The sequence below is a fragment of the Amblyraja radiata genome, chromosome 28 (genome assembly GCF_010909765.2).
Source record: "Amblyraja radiata isolate CabotCenter1 chromosome 28, sAmbRad1.1.pri, whole genome shotgun sequence".
Classification (NCBI taxonomy): domain Eukaryota; kingdom Metazoa; phylum Chordata; class Chondrichthyes; order Rajiformes; family Rajidae; genus Amblyraja; species Amblyraja radiata.
This window is the reverse complement of record NC_045983.1, coordinates 36,068,723-36,087,759: the sequence shown is the minus strand read 5'-3', so window position 1 is coordinate 36,087,759 and position 19,037 is coordinate 36,068,723. Positions and strand designations below refer to the sequence as shown.

At 37.6% G+C, this 19,037-nt stretch overlaps 1 protein-coding gene across 1 annotated transcript in view; it reads right to left on the bottom strand.

Annotated features, from left to right (window-relative positions):
- LOC116988694 (nuclear pore membrane glycoprotein 210-like) overlaps positions 1-19,037 on the bottom strand; it is a 119,634-nt gene that overhangs the window by 10,887 nt on the left and 89,710 nt on the right. The window contains exons 28-33 of the mRNA XM_033045539.1: positions 18,575-18,706; positions 15,721-15,879; positions 14,315-14,406; positions 13,380-13,554; positions 5,773-5,948; positions 1,086-1,306 (exon numbers count right to left, since the gene is read on the bottom strand). Coding sequence (XP_032901430.1) covers positions 1,086-1,306; positions 5,773-5,948; positions 13,380-13,554; positions 14,315-14,406; positions 15,721-15,879; positions 18,575-18,706 — 955 coding nt within the window. The remainder of the gene's footprint in view (positions 1-1,085; positions 1,307-5,772; positions 5,949-13,379; positions 13,555-14,314; positions 14,407-15,720; positions 15,880-18,574; positions 18,707-19,037) is intronic.

The following is a 19,037-nucleotide window of genomic DNA, read 5'->3' as shown; positions in this document are numbered from 1 at the left end:
ACCACATCCGCCGGTACGTGGTCTATATCTCTCCATTTACCGCCTGTTCATGTGTCCATCTACATACATCAGTCATAAGCATTACCCTAAGCAAGCTACTGGCCTGCTGAGAGCTTCCAGGATTTTCTGCCGTTATTAGCAGTAATAGAATCCTTGCTTCTGAGAATGTTGAGAGTTCAAGTGTCTCTCAAGACTTGAACATTTAACATGGGATGACATTCCAGTGCCATGGAGAGGGGTAATGACTATTCTAGTTGCAGTCATTTGGATGAGATGGTAAATGGCTCTTCTCTACCCTCTCATGATTTTGGGGGTTGGAGGGAAGCTAGCCAAGGAAAATTTACCTTACGTTGAAGAGTTGAGAAGTCATAGAAAGACATAGTCATCCAGCACAGAAACACTCTTCGGCCCAACTGGTCCACGCCGACCAAGATAGCACATCTGACGTAGTCCCATTTGCCTGCATTTGTCCATATCCTTCTAAACTGTTCCTACCCATGTACTGTCCAAGTGTATTTTAAATGTTACCATTGTACCTACCTCAACTACCTCCTCTGGCAGCTCATTCCATACACCCACCAACCTCTGAGTGAAAAAGTTGTCCCTCAAGTTCCTATTAAATCTTCTACCTCTCACCTTAAACCCATGTCCTCTGGTTATTGAATCTTCTACACTGGATAAAGGATTCTCCTCAACATTTTATACACCTTTATAAGATCATCTCTTAGCCTCATGCGCTCCAAGGAATAAAGTCTTAGACTTAGCTTTGGCCCTCGAGTCCTGGCAAAATCTTCGTAAAACTTCTCTGCACTCTTTCCGGGGTTAATGACATCCTTCTTACAGGAGGGTGACCACAACTGAAGACAATACTTCAAATGCAGTCTCACCAATGTCTTGTACAACTGTAACACAACATCTCAATTTCTATACTCAATACCCTAAAAATTGGCCAAGTGTGTCGGAAAATCAATCAAAACAGAATACTTTGTTGATAGATTGTAAATATTCCAGAAAACCATGGACTGTGCTATTTGAAGCCTTCAAACCAATTAGATTAAATTCTTCTTTTCAGACAGATGACTAACCTTCCTGATTCACCAGGACGCTGGAGAAACATATGACATCACTCAGTACCACGTGTTCTGATATGTTGGGCCAGATGGCGTACTGGATAGGTATGGGGATGTAGTCAGCAATGCCAGGATGCTTGTTGTCCCAAACTGCCAGTATGGTCAATCCTACATTGGCAGCTTGAGCCACATAGGTGTTATTACTGGTGCCCGGTCCAATCAGCAGCAGATCATCCCTACATTGATTTTGAGCAAACACATTAACATTTCAGGCAATGTTTATAAAATTGTTACTTTCAAATTTTATTCCTGTCACATTTTCACTTTAATCAAATGTAATTAAACATGTAAATATGAATGGTGAACTGTGGAATTAGGTTGACAACTTTGCCAAAGGAAATCCATTTGGTAATGATAACTTCAGGCTGATCTGCATTATGTAGTGGAATCATAATCTGCCTGTCACCGGGTTGGGCTCTGTACAATCAGTTAAGGCAGTGATTCACCTCACAAAGTAAATCAACATTTGTCACAAATAAGCACCTTCCATAACTTTGTTCTAGGAAAAAAATCATATCACTTTGGTACCCAGAGCAACACAATAAAGATTCAGCAGATATCTAAGAAATACATTTTAAGTTTGAACCATCTTCAGGCATTGTATTCAATTTATTGTCATTATCTCACATTTCGTTGTCTCTAATATGAGATAATGACAATAAAGTGAATACAATACAATACAAAAATGGGTGAGAAATCTATGGGCTCCAGTGTACTCCTGCTATAACTCCAGTGTACTGCTGTAACTCCAATGGATGAGTGAAAATGGCCTACTCCTGCACCTATTGTCTAAAATGATGCCAGAGATGTGGAGTGTAAGGGGCCATTTATTTTTTAGATGCCACTGCCAGCAGCACCATCATCTCCAGGGATCAGCGTGTGTCAGCAGGACATTCCTGACCCTGCAGTGTGGAAGATGCTTCTCTCCATCCCACTTGCTTTAGTACAAACTGAATAGTTTCTACAACTTCAGAAAACTGAACTGACAGCAGTCGAGTTTCCCAGGATGCATTCTGGGTGAGAACGAAGGATTATTAGACAAGAGGATGTTGGCCTCCAACCAGGGGCGGAAGGCCAGAGGGGACACGTCCCCCCCATGTTTTGGTAGCGAGTTCCGCTCTTGCCTACAGCCATTATCATCAACGATTCTTGGGTAAACCATTTACAAGTTAATGTCAATGCATTCATAGGTCAATCTGGATCTCAGCTCAAGTCTGCATAGCAAATGTTTCAGCTCAAACAAAATGTACAACTTTGCTCAGTGATCGTGTTTCTCCTCTATTCCACACTCTTTATACCATAGGGGCACAGCAAATAAATATAACTTGGAAGATGCAGTTCTAACATAAATGGTAGTATGCTCTGCCAAAGACATTGTGGAATGCAGGTGCCAAGTTCAATCAGTGTTTGCTTTGGTGAATGGGAAATCTCAAATGACCTCGTGCAACCTGACTGGAACAGTAAAGATTGGGCAGAGAGTACATTTAATATACCAAACCCCAACAAAAATATCCTGGTTGTTAACAATGAACAATGTTAACAATGAAGTAACTAAAAAAAATCAGCAATTGTGCAAGTTTAATCTCAACGAGGAACCAGCAAGATTGTGTAAGAAAGAACTGCAGATGCTGGTTTAAATCAAAAGTAGACACAAAATGCTGGAGTAACTCAGTGGGTGAAGCAGCATCTCTGGAGAGAAGGAATGGGCGACATTTCACAAGGACATGGCAGACCAATTGAATATAACTACTTTGGTTCTGTCTTCACTAAGGAAAATATAAATAATCTGCAGGGGAAATAGCAGGGGACCAGGGGTCAAATGAGATGGAGGAACTGAGTGAAATCAAGGTTAGTCGGGAAGTGGTGTTTGGTAAATTAAATGGATAAATCCCCAGGACCAGATAGGCTGCATCCCAGAGTGCTTAAGGAAGTAGCCCCAGAAATAGTGGATGCATTAGTGATAATTTTTCAAAACTCTTTAGATTCTGGAGTAGTTCCTGAAGATTGGAGGGTAGTTAATGTAACCCCACTTTTTAAAAAGGGAGGGAGAGTGAAAACGGGGAATTACAGACCAGGTAGTCTAAGATCGGTAGTGGGGAAAATGTTAGTCAGTTATTAAAGATTTGGAAAGTGGTGAAATGATTGGACAATGTCAGCATGGATTTATGAAAGGTAAATCATGTCTGACGAATCTTATAGAATTTTTCGAGGATGTAACTAGTAGAGTGGATAAGGGAGAACCAGAGGATGTGTTATATCTGGACTTTCAGAAGGCTTTTGACGAGGTCCCACATAAGAGATTAGTTTGCAAACTTAAAGCACACGGTATTGGGGGTTCAGTATTGATGTGGATAGAGAACTGGCTGGCAGACAGGAAGCAAAGAGTAGGAGTAAATGGGTCCTTTTCACAATGGCAGGCAGTGACTAGTGGGGTACCGCAAGGCTCAGTGCTGGGACCCCAGCTATTTGCAATATATATTAATGAATTGAATGAAACATCTCCAAGTTTGCAGATGACACGAAGATGTCGGGGCAGCGTTAGCTGTGAGGAGGATGCTAGGAGGCTGCAAGGTGACTTGGATAGGTTGGGTGAGTGGGCAAATGCATGGCAGATGCAGTATAATGTGGATAAATGTGAGGTTATCGGCCGATTAGGAAAAGGGGATACGCAACGAGACCTGGGTGTCATGGTACACCAGTCATTGAAAGTAGGCATGCAGGTGCAGCAGGCAGTGAAGAAAGCGAATGGTATGTTAGCATTCATAGCAAAAGGATTTGAGTATAGGAGCAGGAAGGTTTTACTGCAGTTGTACCGGGCCTTGGTGAGACCACACCTGAGTATTGCGTACAGTTTTGGTCTCCTAATCGGAGGAAAGACATTCTTGCCATAGAGGGAGTACAGAGAAGGTTCACCAGACTGATTCCTGGGATGGCAGGACTTTCATATGAAGAAAGACTGGATAGACTCAGCTTGTACTCGCTGGAATGGAGGGTTGAGGGGCGATCTTATAGAAACTTACAAATTTCTTAAGGGGTTGGACAGGCTAGGTGCAGGAAGATTGTTCCCGATGTTGGGGAAGTCCAGAACAAGGGGTCACAGTTGAAGGATAAAGTGGAAGTCTTTTAGGACCGAGATGAGAATTATTTTTTTCACACAGAGAGTGGTGAGTCTGTGGAATTCTCTGCTACAGAAGGAAGTTGAGGCCAGTTCATTGGCTATATTTAAGAGGGAGTTAGATGTGGCCCTTGTGGCTAAAGGGATCAGGGGGTATGGAGAGAAGGCAGGTACAGGATACTGAGTTGGATGATCAGCCATGATCATATTGAAGGCTCGAAGGGCCGAATGGCAAACTCCTGCACCTATTTTCTATGTTTCTATGTTGAGACCCTTCTGTCCAAAGAAGGGTCTCGACCCGAAATGTCACCCATTCCTTCTCTCCAGAGATGCTACCTCACCCACTGAGTTACTCCAGCTATAGATTGTACCTAGATAAGGAGAAACTAATCATGTACAGAAAAAGTAAACCAAAAAGGTAAACCAAAGAAAAATATTAATCACGCACTCTTAAAATGCTTTATATTATTACTGGCGAAATGTGGGAAAAGACATGTCTTTTGGGTTATAAGTTAACAAACAGCCCCGCCTGGAGGGAGTTTGAATGGAAAACTAGAATGAGAGTATTTAAGACTCCTCTTATGTTAGCAAGATACAGCAACACCTCAGATTTATGCTGGAGACAATGCGGGAAGATTGGCGATCATACCCATATTTTTTGAGATTGTCCCAAATTGTATCAATATTGGAGAGACATTCAGGCGGAGATCAAGCTAATCTTGGGGTGGATTTACCTCTGGAGCCGGCATGTTTCACACTAGGAGATACTCCAGAAAATATAGATATCAAAAATCAGACATACTTGCTTGGGGTGTTGCTGTTGATTGCAAAGAAGATGATTAGTGTCATGGAGAAATGTAAAGCCACCAAATGTTCAACAGTGGAGGGAAAGACTGAAAAGCGTATATTTGATGGAAAGTATAACAGCTAAGCTCCAGTTAAGGACTGATGCTTTCAACATTATTACTACAACTGCCAATAATACACCGGTATTACTTAAACTGCCAAGACTAATTAAGGACACAATTTCTCCATAGCCGCAGTGGAGGGGAGGAGTTCGACTGGTAATGTATACGTGTATTTGGAACCATATGTACAGTCATGATTGTGACTGTGTATAAGTACGCACAATGACAAAATAAGTTCTTCAAGTGGCATACAAGTGTCTGGTTTAACATAACGGGTGATTATATATTAAGTAGGATTAAATATGATGAGCTTGCTTGGGTGCCTGTGAATGTGATGCTTCTGCGACAGAACTCTAGGATGATCTGATGTGATGCTGACAGCTGCTGTGTGATTTGTATATCTTGTTTGTACGTGTACTTTGTCTTGTTAATAAATGTTGAGTGCAAAAAAAAAAAACAAAAAAATGCTTTCTACTTAGCTCTAATCAAATGAAGTTAATCAGATTTTCTTAAAACACTAAAGCATTATATTTAGATAGAGCTTTAAATCAATTTTATAAAAGAACTGGTTCCTTTAATCTTTCATTTAAGATAACAATATCAGTTATTTCTTGCTCACCTGTTAAGAGCTAAATATAATTCTGTATTGTGTGCATGAAACTGGTCTCCACTGAGATCATAAAAGTTGACTGTGAAAGTCAATGTCATTCCAAGAGGAAGGGCAGTCAGTTCTTCATTCTTGGTTATGTACAACATTGGACTGGTCACAATACTGAGGTATGCCACTGGAGCCACCTAATATTACAATGGTAATTAATATCTATGATAACTGCATGTGAAAAAGTATTTAAAATTACCGTAAATCTTGATTAATATCTGTTAAATACATCAACTTTTCACAATCTTTTTGGTAGGTACTCCGACTCTGATGAGAATGTATTTATTCATTATACCTATGAGTTTCTTTTAAAAAGAAATTGAAATAATTGAACAGTTTAAATGGAGAAATGTTGCTGCTATAGTCGAGAGAAGGTTTATTTCTGAAATAATAGCAGTATTCCAAAGGTCTGGTTTGCCAATAAATCGTTCATGAGCATTACACAATATTTGTTGATATATTTGCCTGCTGCATAATAAGGGTAACCTCAGAATCTGTGTGAGGGACTCTCCAAGGCATAACATTCCTGAAAGTTGTTAGATGGAAGTCCTAAACCTAATCCCCAGGCCCAAATATTTGCGTTTATAATAAAGGAGCATTATCTTTGATGTAACTATTCCATAGTAGAGATGCAAGATCGCCCAGACGACCTGCTCTACACCGCTGCCTGCTGACGTTCATTAGAACTACTGGCAGGATCGATCAATGAGCTGTGAGGGACTAACGGTCGAGTGTTAGCACATCACAGATGCTTTTCATCTCAAAATTACAATCTAAAACAATCTTCTACCACCAGCCTCTTCTTCCATCAATGAAGCCAATTCTATATTAAGACAGCTAGCTTCCCGTGGATGCGATCTAACCTTCCCATGCAGCCTGCTATGCGAAGCCTTGTCAAAGATCTTTTTTTAAATTTATTTTTAATTTTAATATATTTTTTTATTAAAGGTAATCAATTACAATGCTTCAAACAACTTTATATCAAATTAATTCAATTTGCATTAAGTAAAACACTAGTAATACTTATCTACTATTTTTTTTAGAAATAATGATAGAGAAAGAATAGAACAGTTATAAATCATTAAGAGAGTGATTAAATAATAATTTGATTATATATAAGAAAGAAAAGAGAAACGAAAAAAAAAAAAAATAAATAAATAAAAAAAAATTGAGAAACCACAATATGTATTATTAATAACACTACTACAAGTGATAGTATCAATAAAGACATATATGTTAATTCCAATATAAAAATGAATTATTCTCACCAAATCCCGCAGGGTGCACGCCGAGCTGTGTTGCCAAGAACAGCTACTTCTCTAAATACTGTATATATGGAGACCATATCTGTTCAAAAGAATTATACTTGTCCAATAGGACAAATCTAATTCTTTCCAGATGTAACGTCTCCATCATCTCTGTTGCCCACATTTTGGTTGTGGGGGATAATGTTCCCTTCCAAAATTTCAATATGATTTTTTTCCCAATTATCAAACAGTAATCAAAGAAATTTCTTTGATTTACTGTAAGTGATAGATGTAAATCCGGAATTCCAAATATTATTAGCTTTGGGTTAGGGTCCAATTTAACTTTGATGACTTCAGAAATAACTTTAAAATTTTCTGTCCAGTAATAATTCAATTTAGGACATGTAACGAAACTATGTATTAAATTTGCCTCTGCTTTCTTGCACTTATCACAAATAGCGGAGAGATTCGGAAAAATACTATTTAATTTAGTTTTCGAATAATGTAACCTATATAATACTTTAAATTGTATCAGTATATGTCTGGCGTTTAATGAACACCGGTGTATTCGTTGTAGACTTTCTTCCCAGTTTTCTTTTGTTATAGCCAATCCCATTTCATTTTCCCATGCTTGACGATATTTCCGTTATTGGATTCTCCTTATCCAAAATGATGTTATATATATAGGCTATTAATTTTTCTGTATTTGGATATAAATTAAACAGTTCGTCTAACAATCCTGCTTCTTTATTTTTATAATCTTGTGTATTGGATTTAATATAATCTCTAATTTGTAAATACCTAAACAAATGTTGTGGAGACAATCCATAAATATCTTGTAACTCCTGGAATAAAAGAAATTTTCCTTTTCTATAAAGGTGTTCTATCCTTGTAATTCCTAAATCATCCCATTGTTTAAACCCCCCATCTAATATAGCAGGTTTAAACGATGGATTATTCATAATTGGTAATCTAAATGAGAGATTATCCAAATGTAGAGTCTTAACTATTTGTTTCCAAATACGTCTATTATTATATATTATTAGGTTGTCTTTATAATTTTTTTTTTGTACTTCCGTTGGTGCAAAAATTATCGAACCTACATTGAAAGGTAGACAGTCTTCCTTTTCTATATTTAACCATGTCGGTTCATGATCCATATTTACCCACCAGAAATTCATATTCTTAATCTGAACAGCCCAAAAATAATATAAAAAGTTTGGAAGTGCTAATCCTCCATTTATCTTAGCTTTGCATAGATGTTTTTTATTTATTCTGTGATTTTTATAATCCCAAATAAAACTATTGACAATATTATCAATTAAAAAAAAAAAAGTTTTCGGAAGAAAAAAAGGAATAGCCTGAAACAAATATAACAACTGTGGTAGAAATACCATCTTTATGGCACTTATTCTACCAATCATGGATATAGGAAGTGTTTTCCAATATAAAATATTTTTTCTAAGTTTATCTAATAGTTGAGGATAGTTGGATTTTATTAATGAGTTATGAGTTTTAGTTACGTTAATCCCTAAATATTTAAGTTTGTCTGTAACTACTTTTAATGGGTATTGTTGTAATGTATTTAGATTTATTCCTGTTATTGGCATAATCTCGCTTTTATCCCAATTAATCCTATACCCAGAAAATGCACCAAACTTAGTTATAATGTTTAGCAGGTTGGGAATACTAATTTCCGGTTTTGTAATATAAATCAAAACATCATCTGCATATAAAGAAATTTTATTAATTGTTGTATCAGTATTATAGCCATATATTTCAGGTTCAGATCTAATTTTTTCCGCCAATGGTTCTATCACCAATGCGAACAATAAGGGTGATAACGGACATCCCTGTCTGCATCCCCTAGAGAGTTTGAATTTGGCTGATAAAATTTGGTTAGTCAAAATTCTTGCCATAGGATTCGAGTATAAAATTCTTACCCATTTACAAAATCTATCCCCCAATTGAAACTTTTCCATTATATTAAATAAATACATCCATTCCACCTGATCAAACGCTTTTTCTGCATCTAGTGATATAACCGCTAGTTCCGTATATCGTATTCTTTTTGAATATATAATATTAAACAAACGTCTGAGATTATGGGATGAGTAACGTTTTGGGATAAAACCTGTTTGATCATAATGTATTAATTTAGAGATCACTAAACTTAATCTCCTAGATAAGACCTTAGTTAATATTTTTTGGTCTGTATTTAAAAGGGCAATCGCTCTATATGATCCTAGGATCTTCCAAATCCTTATCTACTTTAGGGATGAGTGTAATTGTGGATTCATTTAGAGATTCTGGTAATTTTCCTTGGTCATATGCATATCTATACATTATTTGTAATCTTGGAGAAATCAGATCTTGAAATTTTTTATAAAATTCTGCACTCAGGCCATCTGGGCCCGCTGCTTTTCCGTTCTTTAGCGAACTAATTGATTCTATAATGTCTTTTACTGTTATTTCAGCATTTAACAATTCTCTACCTTCCTGATCTAAGCTATTGATTTGACATTCTTGTAAAAATATTTCCATACTATCTGTTTGTCCTGTTAGTTTTGACGAATAAAGATTTTTATAATATTGTAAAAATCTATCATTAATATCTTTTGGAGTAATTAATATATTTCCATACTCAGATCTAATTCCGTGTATCATCTTCTCATCTTCTAATTTTCTAAGCTGTCGTGCTAGTAATTTTTGTGGCTTATCTACAAATTCAAAATACACTTGCTTAGTTTGTTGAAAAAGTTTAATCACTTGATTAGAATATATTTTATTTAATCTATATTTTACTGATGCAATTTTATTACTTAACTCTTTGGAAGGCTGTTTTATATTTTCATTATCTAGACGTTTTATCTCATTTTCTAAATTTTGTTCTATTTTTCGATTTTCTTTATTGAGATGTGCTTGTGCGGATATTATTGCGCCACGCATGAATGCCTTAAATGTGTCCCAAAATAGTGATGGAGAAGTTTCAGGATTATCATTAGTTTCAAAAAATAATTTAATCTGATCCATCACATATTTACAACAGTCATTGTCCTTTAATATCTGAGGGTTAAATCTCCAGGTAGTAGTTTTATTAGATATATCTTTTAATTTTATCTTAAATGTTAATGGCGCATGATCCGAGATGATAATATTATGATATTTTGCGTCATACGTAAAAGGAAGTAATTTAGAATCTATTAAAAAATAATCTATCCTCGAATAGGTTCCATGTACGGGCGAGAAAAAAGAATATTCTCGTCCGGATGGATTATCTAACCTCCAGATGTCTTTAATATTAGATGTATTGATAAAAGCATTTATGAATTTACTTGATTTCGAGGCAGCTTTCCTTTTTGCAGATGATCTATCTAGATAGTTATCTAAAGTACAATTTAAATCACCTCCAATTATTAAATTGTGTTGAGTGGATATAGGAATATTATTAAATATTTTCTTAAAAAATAGTGGATTATCAAAATTAGGGGCATATATATTCATTAAAATTACCTTTTTTGAATATAATTCCCCTGTAATTATTACATATCTGCCTTCTTTATCCTCTATAATAGAACTTTGTATGAAAGGTATACCTTTGCGAATAATTATTGCAACTCCTCTAGATTTATGAATAAATGTAGAATGATACACCTTAGAAATCCATTTAGCTGTTAATCTATGTTGAGCATCTTTTTTAAGATTAGTCTCTTGAAGGAAAATGACATCTGTCTTCAATCTGTTCAACTGAGCTAACACCTTTCCCCTTTTAATTGGTTCATTAATTCCTTTTACATTCCAACTGCAGAAGGTTACTCCATCACCCCCAGTCTTCACCTTTATATCATGCATTTTACTATTAGGGTGGCTTTTTTTGGAGTAGCCTTCTTGACTCCCCCAGCTCCCCGTTGCACCCGGACATCAAACCAATGAGAATTTCTATCCACCTTAATCCGCATCTATGTCTTCTTAAACTAAATACACAATATCCTTCACATCTACATTCAAATAATATATAATATAAGATCAATAAAAAACAAAAACAATAAGAAATATCAATAATTAAAAAAAAAGTAAAGGGTGTTAATAGGGTGCTCAGAAAAAAAAGAAACTACACTTGTATAGTGTGTAGTATGTGAAGGTGAAAGCCACACTAACGTGGCCATTAATCTAAAGACTTCCGTTTTTTTAATAAAAAAAAAAGATGTTAATTATACCAGCTCCTATCTCAAATGCTATATATATTGGGGTGGGGTACTAACTTTATATACTTAATACTTAGTAATTATTTCTATTATTCATATTACTATTTGCTAATTACTAATATCAATTGTATTTAATACTATAATATGTAATACTATTATCATGGAATAATTAAATATTTTCTAATAATTAATACAGAACTACAACTAAATGTCCATTATTCCACTTCCTTCTAAGTGAGTATTTCATAACCACAGGTCGATGATAAAAGTTCAGTCCTCTCCTTCTCCCTCGGGTTCTTCCTCCGCGTCTTCTCTCTCTTCATCTTCTGGCTTCTGCTGTATGCCTCGGGCGAATTTCAATGCTTCAGTATACTTAACGAAACGATATTCCTTGTCATCATAAGTTACTCTCAGTGTTGCTGGGTACATCAAGCCATATCTCAGATCCTTAGTATTCTGTAAATTCCTCAGGATACCTTTTGTTTCTTTAAATAGTGATCTTTTCTTGGCCACTTCTGCTGGGTAGTCTCTAAAAATACTGATGTTGTCTCCCTCGTATTTCAGGTTTCTCTTTTTTATTATTATCTTCATCATTTCTTCGAAGACATGGTCAAAGGCCACTTTTACAATCATTTGTCTGGGCGATGAACCTATCCCAGGGGCCCGTCTTAGAGCCCTATGTGCACGGCTCAACAGGGGTTCATGATCCAAATTCAGAATATCCATTAAAAGTTTTGCAACAAATTTTCGAGGATCTTGACTCCCCTCACGACCTTCGCTCAGACCAACTATACGCAAATTTTTACGGCGTTGGCGTCCCTCCAGATCAATACATTTCTCGTTTGTTTTACGTAATAATTCTAAGAGGCGTTTGTTCTCGGCACGGAGTTTTTCGGTCTCCTTAGTATTCACTTCAGCAATCTTAGTTAGCTCTTTAATTGCTTCGCCTTGTTGGTCTAGCGAAATTATAGTAGGATCTATCTTGTCATCCAGCTTTCTTTCCATCCCAGCAGCTATATCCTTTACCTCCTCAATTTGAGTTTGTAACTCGGCATTAGCCTTTTCCTTCCACTCATCCATCATACTTTTTACTGTCGTTATAACTTGTTTTATTAAGTCTTCTTTATTTTTCTCGTGAGACACCAGCATATCCGCTTTTAAACTTTTTATCTCCTCCATATACTCCTTCCTCTGCTTCTTTATCTCCTCCATATACTCCTTCCTCTGCTTCTTTATCTCACCTAGAATGGTAGTCTTGAGTTCCTCCATTTCAGCTTTCCTCTGTGAGACATCTTCTTGAGAAGCAGAAGCAGCACCCGAGCTGAGGCCAGTTTCCCTTCTCGTAGATTTTTTTCCAGTGGTGGGGGGAGGGGAGCGCTGGGTCATAATTTCTTCTTAAAATCGCGCGCCTGATGACGTCACGCACCTTTTAAACGCTACCGGAGCCGTTCGCAATCGATCTCCTGTGGTAAGTGCGTTTGTTTGACCCTTTTACCCCCGTTTTAAATTCAGTTTTTTGCGGAGCTGTAATGGCGCGATTCCACTCACATCGTGGCGCCAACCGGAAGCCTTGTCAAAGATCTTGCTGAAGTTCATATAGACAATGTCTACATCCTTGGCCTTGTCAACCTTCCAGGTGACTTCTTCAAAAAACTCCTGAGACACTATCTCCTACGTGTTGACTATCCCTAATCAGCCTAAGGCTATCCAACTGCATATATATCTTATCCCTCAGAATCCTCTACAGTAACACAGATGTTAGACTCACTGGTCTATATTTCACAAGCTTTTCCTTGCAATCCTTTGTAGAGGCACAATATTAACCACCCTCCAGTCACCTGGCACCTCACTCATGTCTAACGATGACTCATATCTCCATCAAGACTCCTGTAATTTATTTTACTCATCTGTGTTATTTAAAACTCCATCTCCATTTTGTCTATTGATATTACATATTGTTGTGATCAGGACTTTGCTGTACACATTATCAAACTTCATTTTTGGACGCCATCAAAGAGTTTCACTGAATAAATCCATTTTTAATTTCACGTCAGAAACTAATGATCATTTTACTCGGGTTATAATTAATTGCATAATGAAATAGTAAAAAGCTTACCCTCACTCCAGTTACAATGGTTTGGTTCAATCCAAAGTATTCGCGCGATGTTACTGTCAGGGCAGAAGAACCAGTTCTGTGTCCGGACATCAAAAGTCCATGCCCATCCTCCATAATCACAGACTTATTATTTGGACATTTGCGTACTTCGTAGCTCACAAGAGCTTTCCCATCCCTGTTCATTCCAGACAGAGAGCTTTAGAAGTACCTGATTCTGTGATATACTTTAAACCTTATCCATTAAAAGAAACGGCTTCAAGAGAACAAGAAACAGCAATTTTCATAATTTCACACATTTAAATATTATTTCCTGAGGAGCAGGTCGGTGCAACACATTATATGTCGGCTTTCAACTCTTAAAACTCGGCTCCATCAGCCTAGTCTATTCTGATGAAAACTTTCCATATTTGCTGTCCGCATGGCCGAATTGTGATATCAGGTAGTTACGGAAGATAGACACAAAATGCATGACTAACTCAGCATTCATTTGGTGTGAGAAAGTTCATGCAAAATTACCACAGCTTCAGAATTAAAGACTAAAGTAAATTGGCCGAACTAAAGGGAAAATGATGAAAGTGAATATTATGTTTAAGTCATAAATGCATCACTGGATAACACCTTCCATTTATATACTGGGTACTTGTTTGATATTCAATTTAGAATGTTGGCATTGGTGTTTGAAATGGATGTTTTATTTTCTATGATGAAAGCAAAGGTTTAAAAAAAAGCAACTTGGATTTTACACTTTGTTTCCATTGCCAAGTTAATGAGTACATAAACAGCAATCTGTCACTGACACACTGAGTGGAAGCTGAGGAGGGGTTGGGCAGCATTGTTACGGACACAGTTACTGCCCCGGTTGAGAAGTTGGTGCTGCTCACCCTCCTACACTTGTACTCCTTGGGCAATGTGAGTCCAAGAAAGAAGAGACTCACCGAGACGTTTGTAACTTCAATTGGGAATTTGGTGACATGAGGACTTCCTCTGCTGGCAGAGAGAGAGGTAAGAGCTGTAGTATTCCAAACACCTGCATCAAGGAGAATATGTTGTCATTAATCTAGGTGCTGGTATTATTATGTCACATACTTGAAAAAAGCAAATATAAAACTCCTATTATTTTTCAGTTTTTGCAAAGATGCTTTCCAGTTGTATTTTTCCGCAGTAACTAACTGGATTCAATCAGATCAAAATGATAGGAATTATATTTCATAATAACTAATTTACCATGATTACATTTCCTGTTGTACTGTAGAAAGTACACAGATTTTATTCAATTATTATTCTCATAATATTATAGATTCTACGAATAATTTAGATATACAGGGACTGGGTTCTCAATTGTGCATATTTTACGTCAGAAATGAACAATTTTATCATATATTTAAAAACTGTTGGAAAATGAACTGAATTCAGAGTCAAATGGCATGGCCCTTCAGCCCAGCTTGCCCACGCCAACCAAGATACCCCAACTATTCTAGTCCCACCTGCCCACTTAGGGGCCATATTCCTCTAAATCTTTCTTATCCATGCACCCAGTTCATCAGTCATAAGAGCAGAATCAGGCCATTCGATCCATTGAGTCTACTCTGCCATTCAATCATGGCTGATCTATCTTTCCCTCTCAACCCCATTCTCCTGCCTTCTCCCTGTAACCTTTGACACCCTAACTACTCAAGAATCTGTCAATCTCCATTTTAAAAATACCAATGATGACGTCTGTGGCAATTAATTCCACAGATTCATCACCCTCTGACCAAAGACATTACTCTTCTTCTCCTTTAGTAAAGGCACATTATTTTATTCTAAGGCTGTGCTCTCTGGTCCTAGACTCTCCCACCAGTGGAAACAATCTCTCCACATCCACTCTATCCAGGCCTTTCACTATTCGGTAAGTTTCAATGAGGTCCCCCCTCAACCTTCTAAACTCCAGCGAGTACAGGCCCAGTGCCATCAAACGCTCATCATATGTTAACCCAATCATCCCTTGGATCATTCTCATAAACCTCTTCTGGACCCTCACCAAAGCCAGCACATCCCTCCTCAGATATGGGGCCCAAAACTGCTTGAATTCACAAAGTGCTGTTTTTACCAATGCCTCATAGCCTTAGCATTACCCTGTATTCTGGTCCTCTCAAAATAAATGCTAACACTGCATTTTCCACTTTTACTACCGATTCAACTTGCAATTTAATCCGTTGGAAGAAACTGCAGATGCTGGTTTAAACCAAAGATAAACACATGAAGCTGGAGTAACTCAGTGGGTCAGCTGATCTAACACATTTCAGAGTTCATTCTAAACTGGCTCCAATTATTAAATTACACCCAAAAACCTTTTACGTACCATAATCTGAATCTCATCAGAAAACATGTCAACGTATTTTTCAAACTGTCCTGCAGATGGATCCTGTGCGTTTACCGTGACCTTCAAACCCGTTTTCCCTTGTGCTCGGCTGTGCAGCAACATGGCAAAATTATGCTCTGCGGAGAGCTCCAAGGAAATCTATAAATGAAGCACAAAACATGCAGAAGTATTATTCACATGCAGCTAGTGTTTTAAAATCTATTCACTATTATTAAAGTTAGCCCATAAGCCTGCCATTATTGTAGCTCAAAGGGATGGTTGGGTTTTGCCTGGTCTCAGTAGAATTGGTCAGTCTAAACATGCCAAGTGGGAGGAGGCATTTTATAATTAAAAATAAAATCTTCAATTCTAGCCTTGCATATCCTCCAAAACCTCAATTAATTGTATGATGTTCTAATGCAGAAGAGCAGGAATTTCAGCACAATGACAAGAGAGTCAAGAGTAGAAACAGAGAACTGCAGATGCTGGTTAATACACAAAGTGCACACAAAGTATGCACAGATCACAGAGTGCTGGAGTAACTTAGCAGGTCAGGCAGCATCTGTGGAGAACATTGATAGGTGACGTTTCTGGTTGAGGCCCTTCTTTAGACTATGAGATGGGAGGCAGAAGAAAGCTGGAAAAGAGGAGAGGCAGAACAAAGCTAGACAGGTAATAGGTGGACACAGGCGAGGGGATTTTTGATAGGCAGATGGTTGGAACAAAGGCCAGAGATAAGAGCAGAAAATATGAGCAGGTTTGAAGAGTTGCGGATGTGAAGTCAGACGGACGAGAGTAGGGGGATGGGGGGTGGGATTGGAGGGGAGAAATAGGTGAGAGTTCAGGTGGGGTATAGGGGAGGCGGTGTGGGGGATGTGGGTCAAGAGTGTTTCATTTTCATATGTACTGACAACAAAACAACTAAATTCTCACCTGCAACTGCTTAACGGGCTCATAAATACAATACACACAAATAAGATAATTTTAATAATTAATAACCATATTTGTGGTGCAAAAACCAAAGTCCGTAGTGCAACCAGAGACACTGTCCGTAGAAGATCACAGTTGCTGATACTTGCTGGGAAGAAGCTGTTCTTGAACCTGGAGATCACAGTTTTCAGGCTCCTGTACCTTCTTCCTGATGTTAGCAGCAAGATGAGAGCGTGGCCAGGATGGTGTGGGTCTCTGATGATATTGACTGCCTTTTTGAGGCAGTACCTCCCATTGATCTTGTCGATGGTGGGGAGATCAGTTTCTGTAATACTCTGGGCTGAAGCAGTACCTCCCATAGATCTCGTTGATGGTGGAGTGGTCAGTATCTGTAATACACTGGGCAATTATACACCACTCCCTGTAATCTCCTTTGTTCCTGGGCATTCAGGTTGCCGGAAGACATGGAGTCTGCAATAGTTATGACTGCAACTTGTTGGTATTCACTGATGTTACACAATGAATATGCCACAAGCTTTGGGAATTCAAAGCATAGATACTTTAATATGAAAATACTGAAGTTGCTGTTAGTGATTCAGAATTTCAATGCAAAACGGGCTTTAAGTAGTCTTCCCCAACATGCGAAGGAAATCAACGAAGAGATGAAAATGTCACGTTTGTACAAACAAGTTTTGCTGCATTGCATAAAGTCCAAGGAACAGTAATTTCCTGGTTTAAATATTACAATGTACATGGAATATAATTGCTTGGATAAATACTTCAAAATATAAAGGTGTATTTTATTTAAATATTGCAATGCAGCCATAATCTGAATGTCAACCTTATTCTGTTTATGGTAAAATATTAATTATTACAAATTTTGCTTCTTTCTTCCTGGTTTGCCATATGTGAAAATTCTTGAACATAATAGACAATAGACAATAGGTGCAGGAGTAGGCCATTCGGCCCTTCGAGCCAGCACCGCCATTCAATATGATCATGGCAGATCATCCACAATCAGTACCCCGTTCCTGCCTTCTCGCCATACCCCCTGACTCCGCTATCTTTAAGAACTCTATCCAACTCTCTCTTGAAAGCATCCAAAGAATTGGCCTCCACTGCCTTCAGATGCTCAGCCAGCCTATGACATGACTGTTTCTGAATGGCTGGATTTTCACTGAACAAATACTGTAGTCAGAAAAGAAGTTCAGAGATGATGAGATTTTACTGGGCATCAAACTTCATATTTAAAAAAAATCAAAGAACGTAATATTTCCCAGGTTGGTTATGTCCACCACTAGAGGGCATAGCTATAAGGTGAGAGGGGGAAACGTTTCATGGAGATGTGTGGAAAGCTTTTCATGCTGAGAATAGTGGAACACACTGTCAGATGTGGTGGCAGAGAGCGATATGGTAGTGGTGTTTAAGAGGCTTTTAGATAGGCACACAGAAGTATGGTTCATGTACAAGCACAGGAGATCAGTTTAACTTGGCATCATGTTCAGCATGGACATTGTGGACCGATGGGCCCCGTTCCTGTGCTGTACTGTTCTATGTTCTGAAGATTCACCCAGGCTGCTGTTGTATGTGTGCAAGTACTGAGGGAGAAATTAAGTATATTTATAAACGAGGAAAGAAAGATACGGAAAAAAATCACTTTTCACATAAAATAAAGTAAAAACTGCAAGATCCCCAGTCTATAAAGATGACATTGTTCCCTTACACTGTTTCCAAACGAATGTTTCTCAAATATTTAGTTAGCTTAATCACCAAAAATCATCTATAGAAATGTTAAAAAAGAAATTAGAATTGAAGAAGGTCGCTATTTGAAGTACTTGAGCACTGGACGGTAAATTAACACATGTACTTGGCTGAGCATTTAAGCATGGATATCGGCTCAACATGTGAGGAAATAACACCTTACTTCGGAATGTCGGGTGACAATCTCGATAACCTCCCGTTTTGTTGTCGTCCAGTGAAAGGTTAGGCCAGGAACCCCATTACCAAAGGAAAATGGAGTCTGGGAACTGGTGATTCCTGTCACATACACCGGCACCTGAAGAGTTAAAATGTGACAATGTTTACAGCTTGTGTATCACGTCTAACAAATAAATCAGACATTCAACTAGCTACTTATCCCTAATGTTCTGAATACAGAACTTGTTATGCAATAAAAGCTAAAACAAATGTTTAACATTTTAAAAGGCAATTAAAGCTAACAAAATATAATCAAAATGTAATTCAAAAGTCTTATCTATGAAGGTTTTATTGATCAAAGCAAAACAGATGGGATTAATTTATTTCCACGTTTTGCAACTATAAAGATTCTAGAATTCATTCCATCAGGACACATTGTGTCTATCGTTGGTTTAAACCAATCTGCAGTT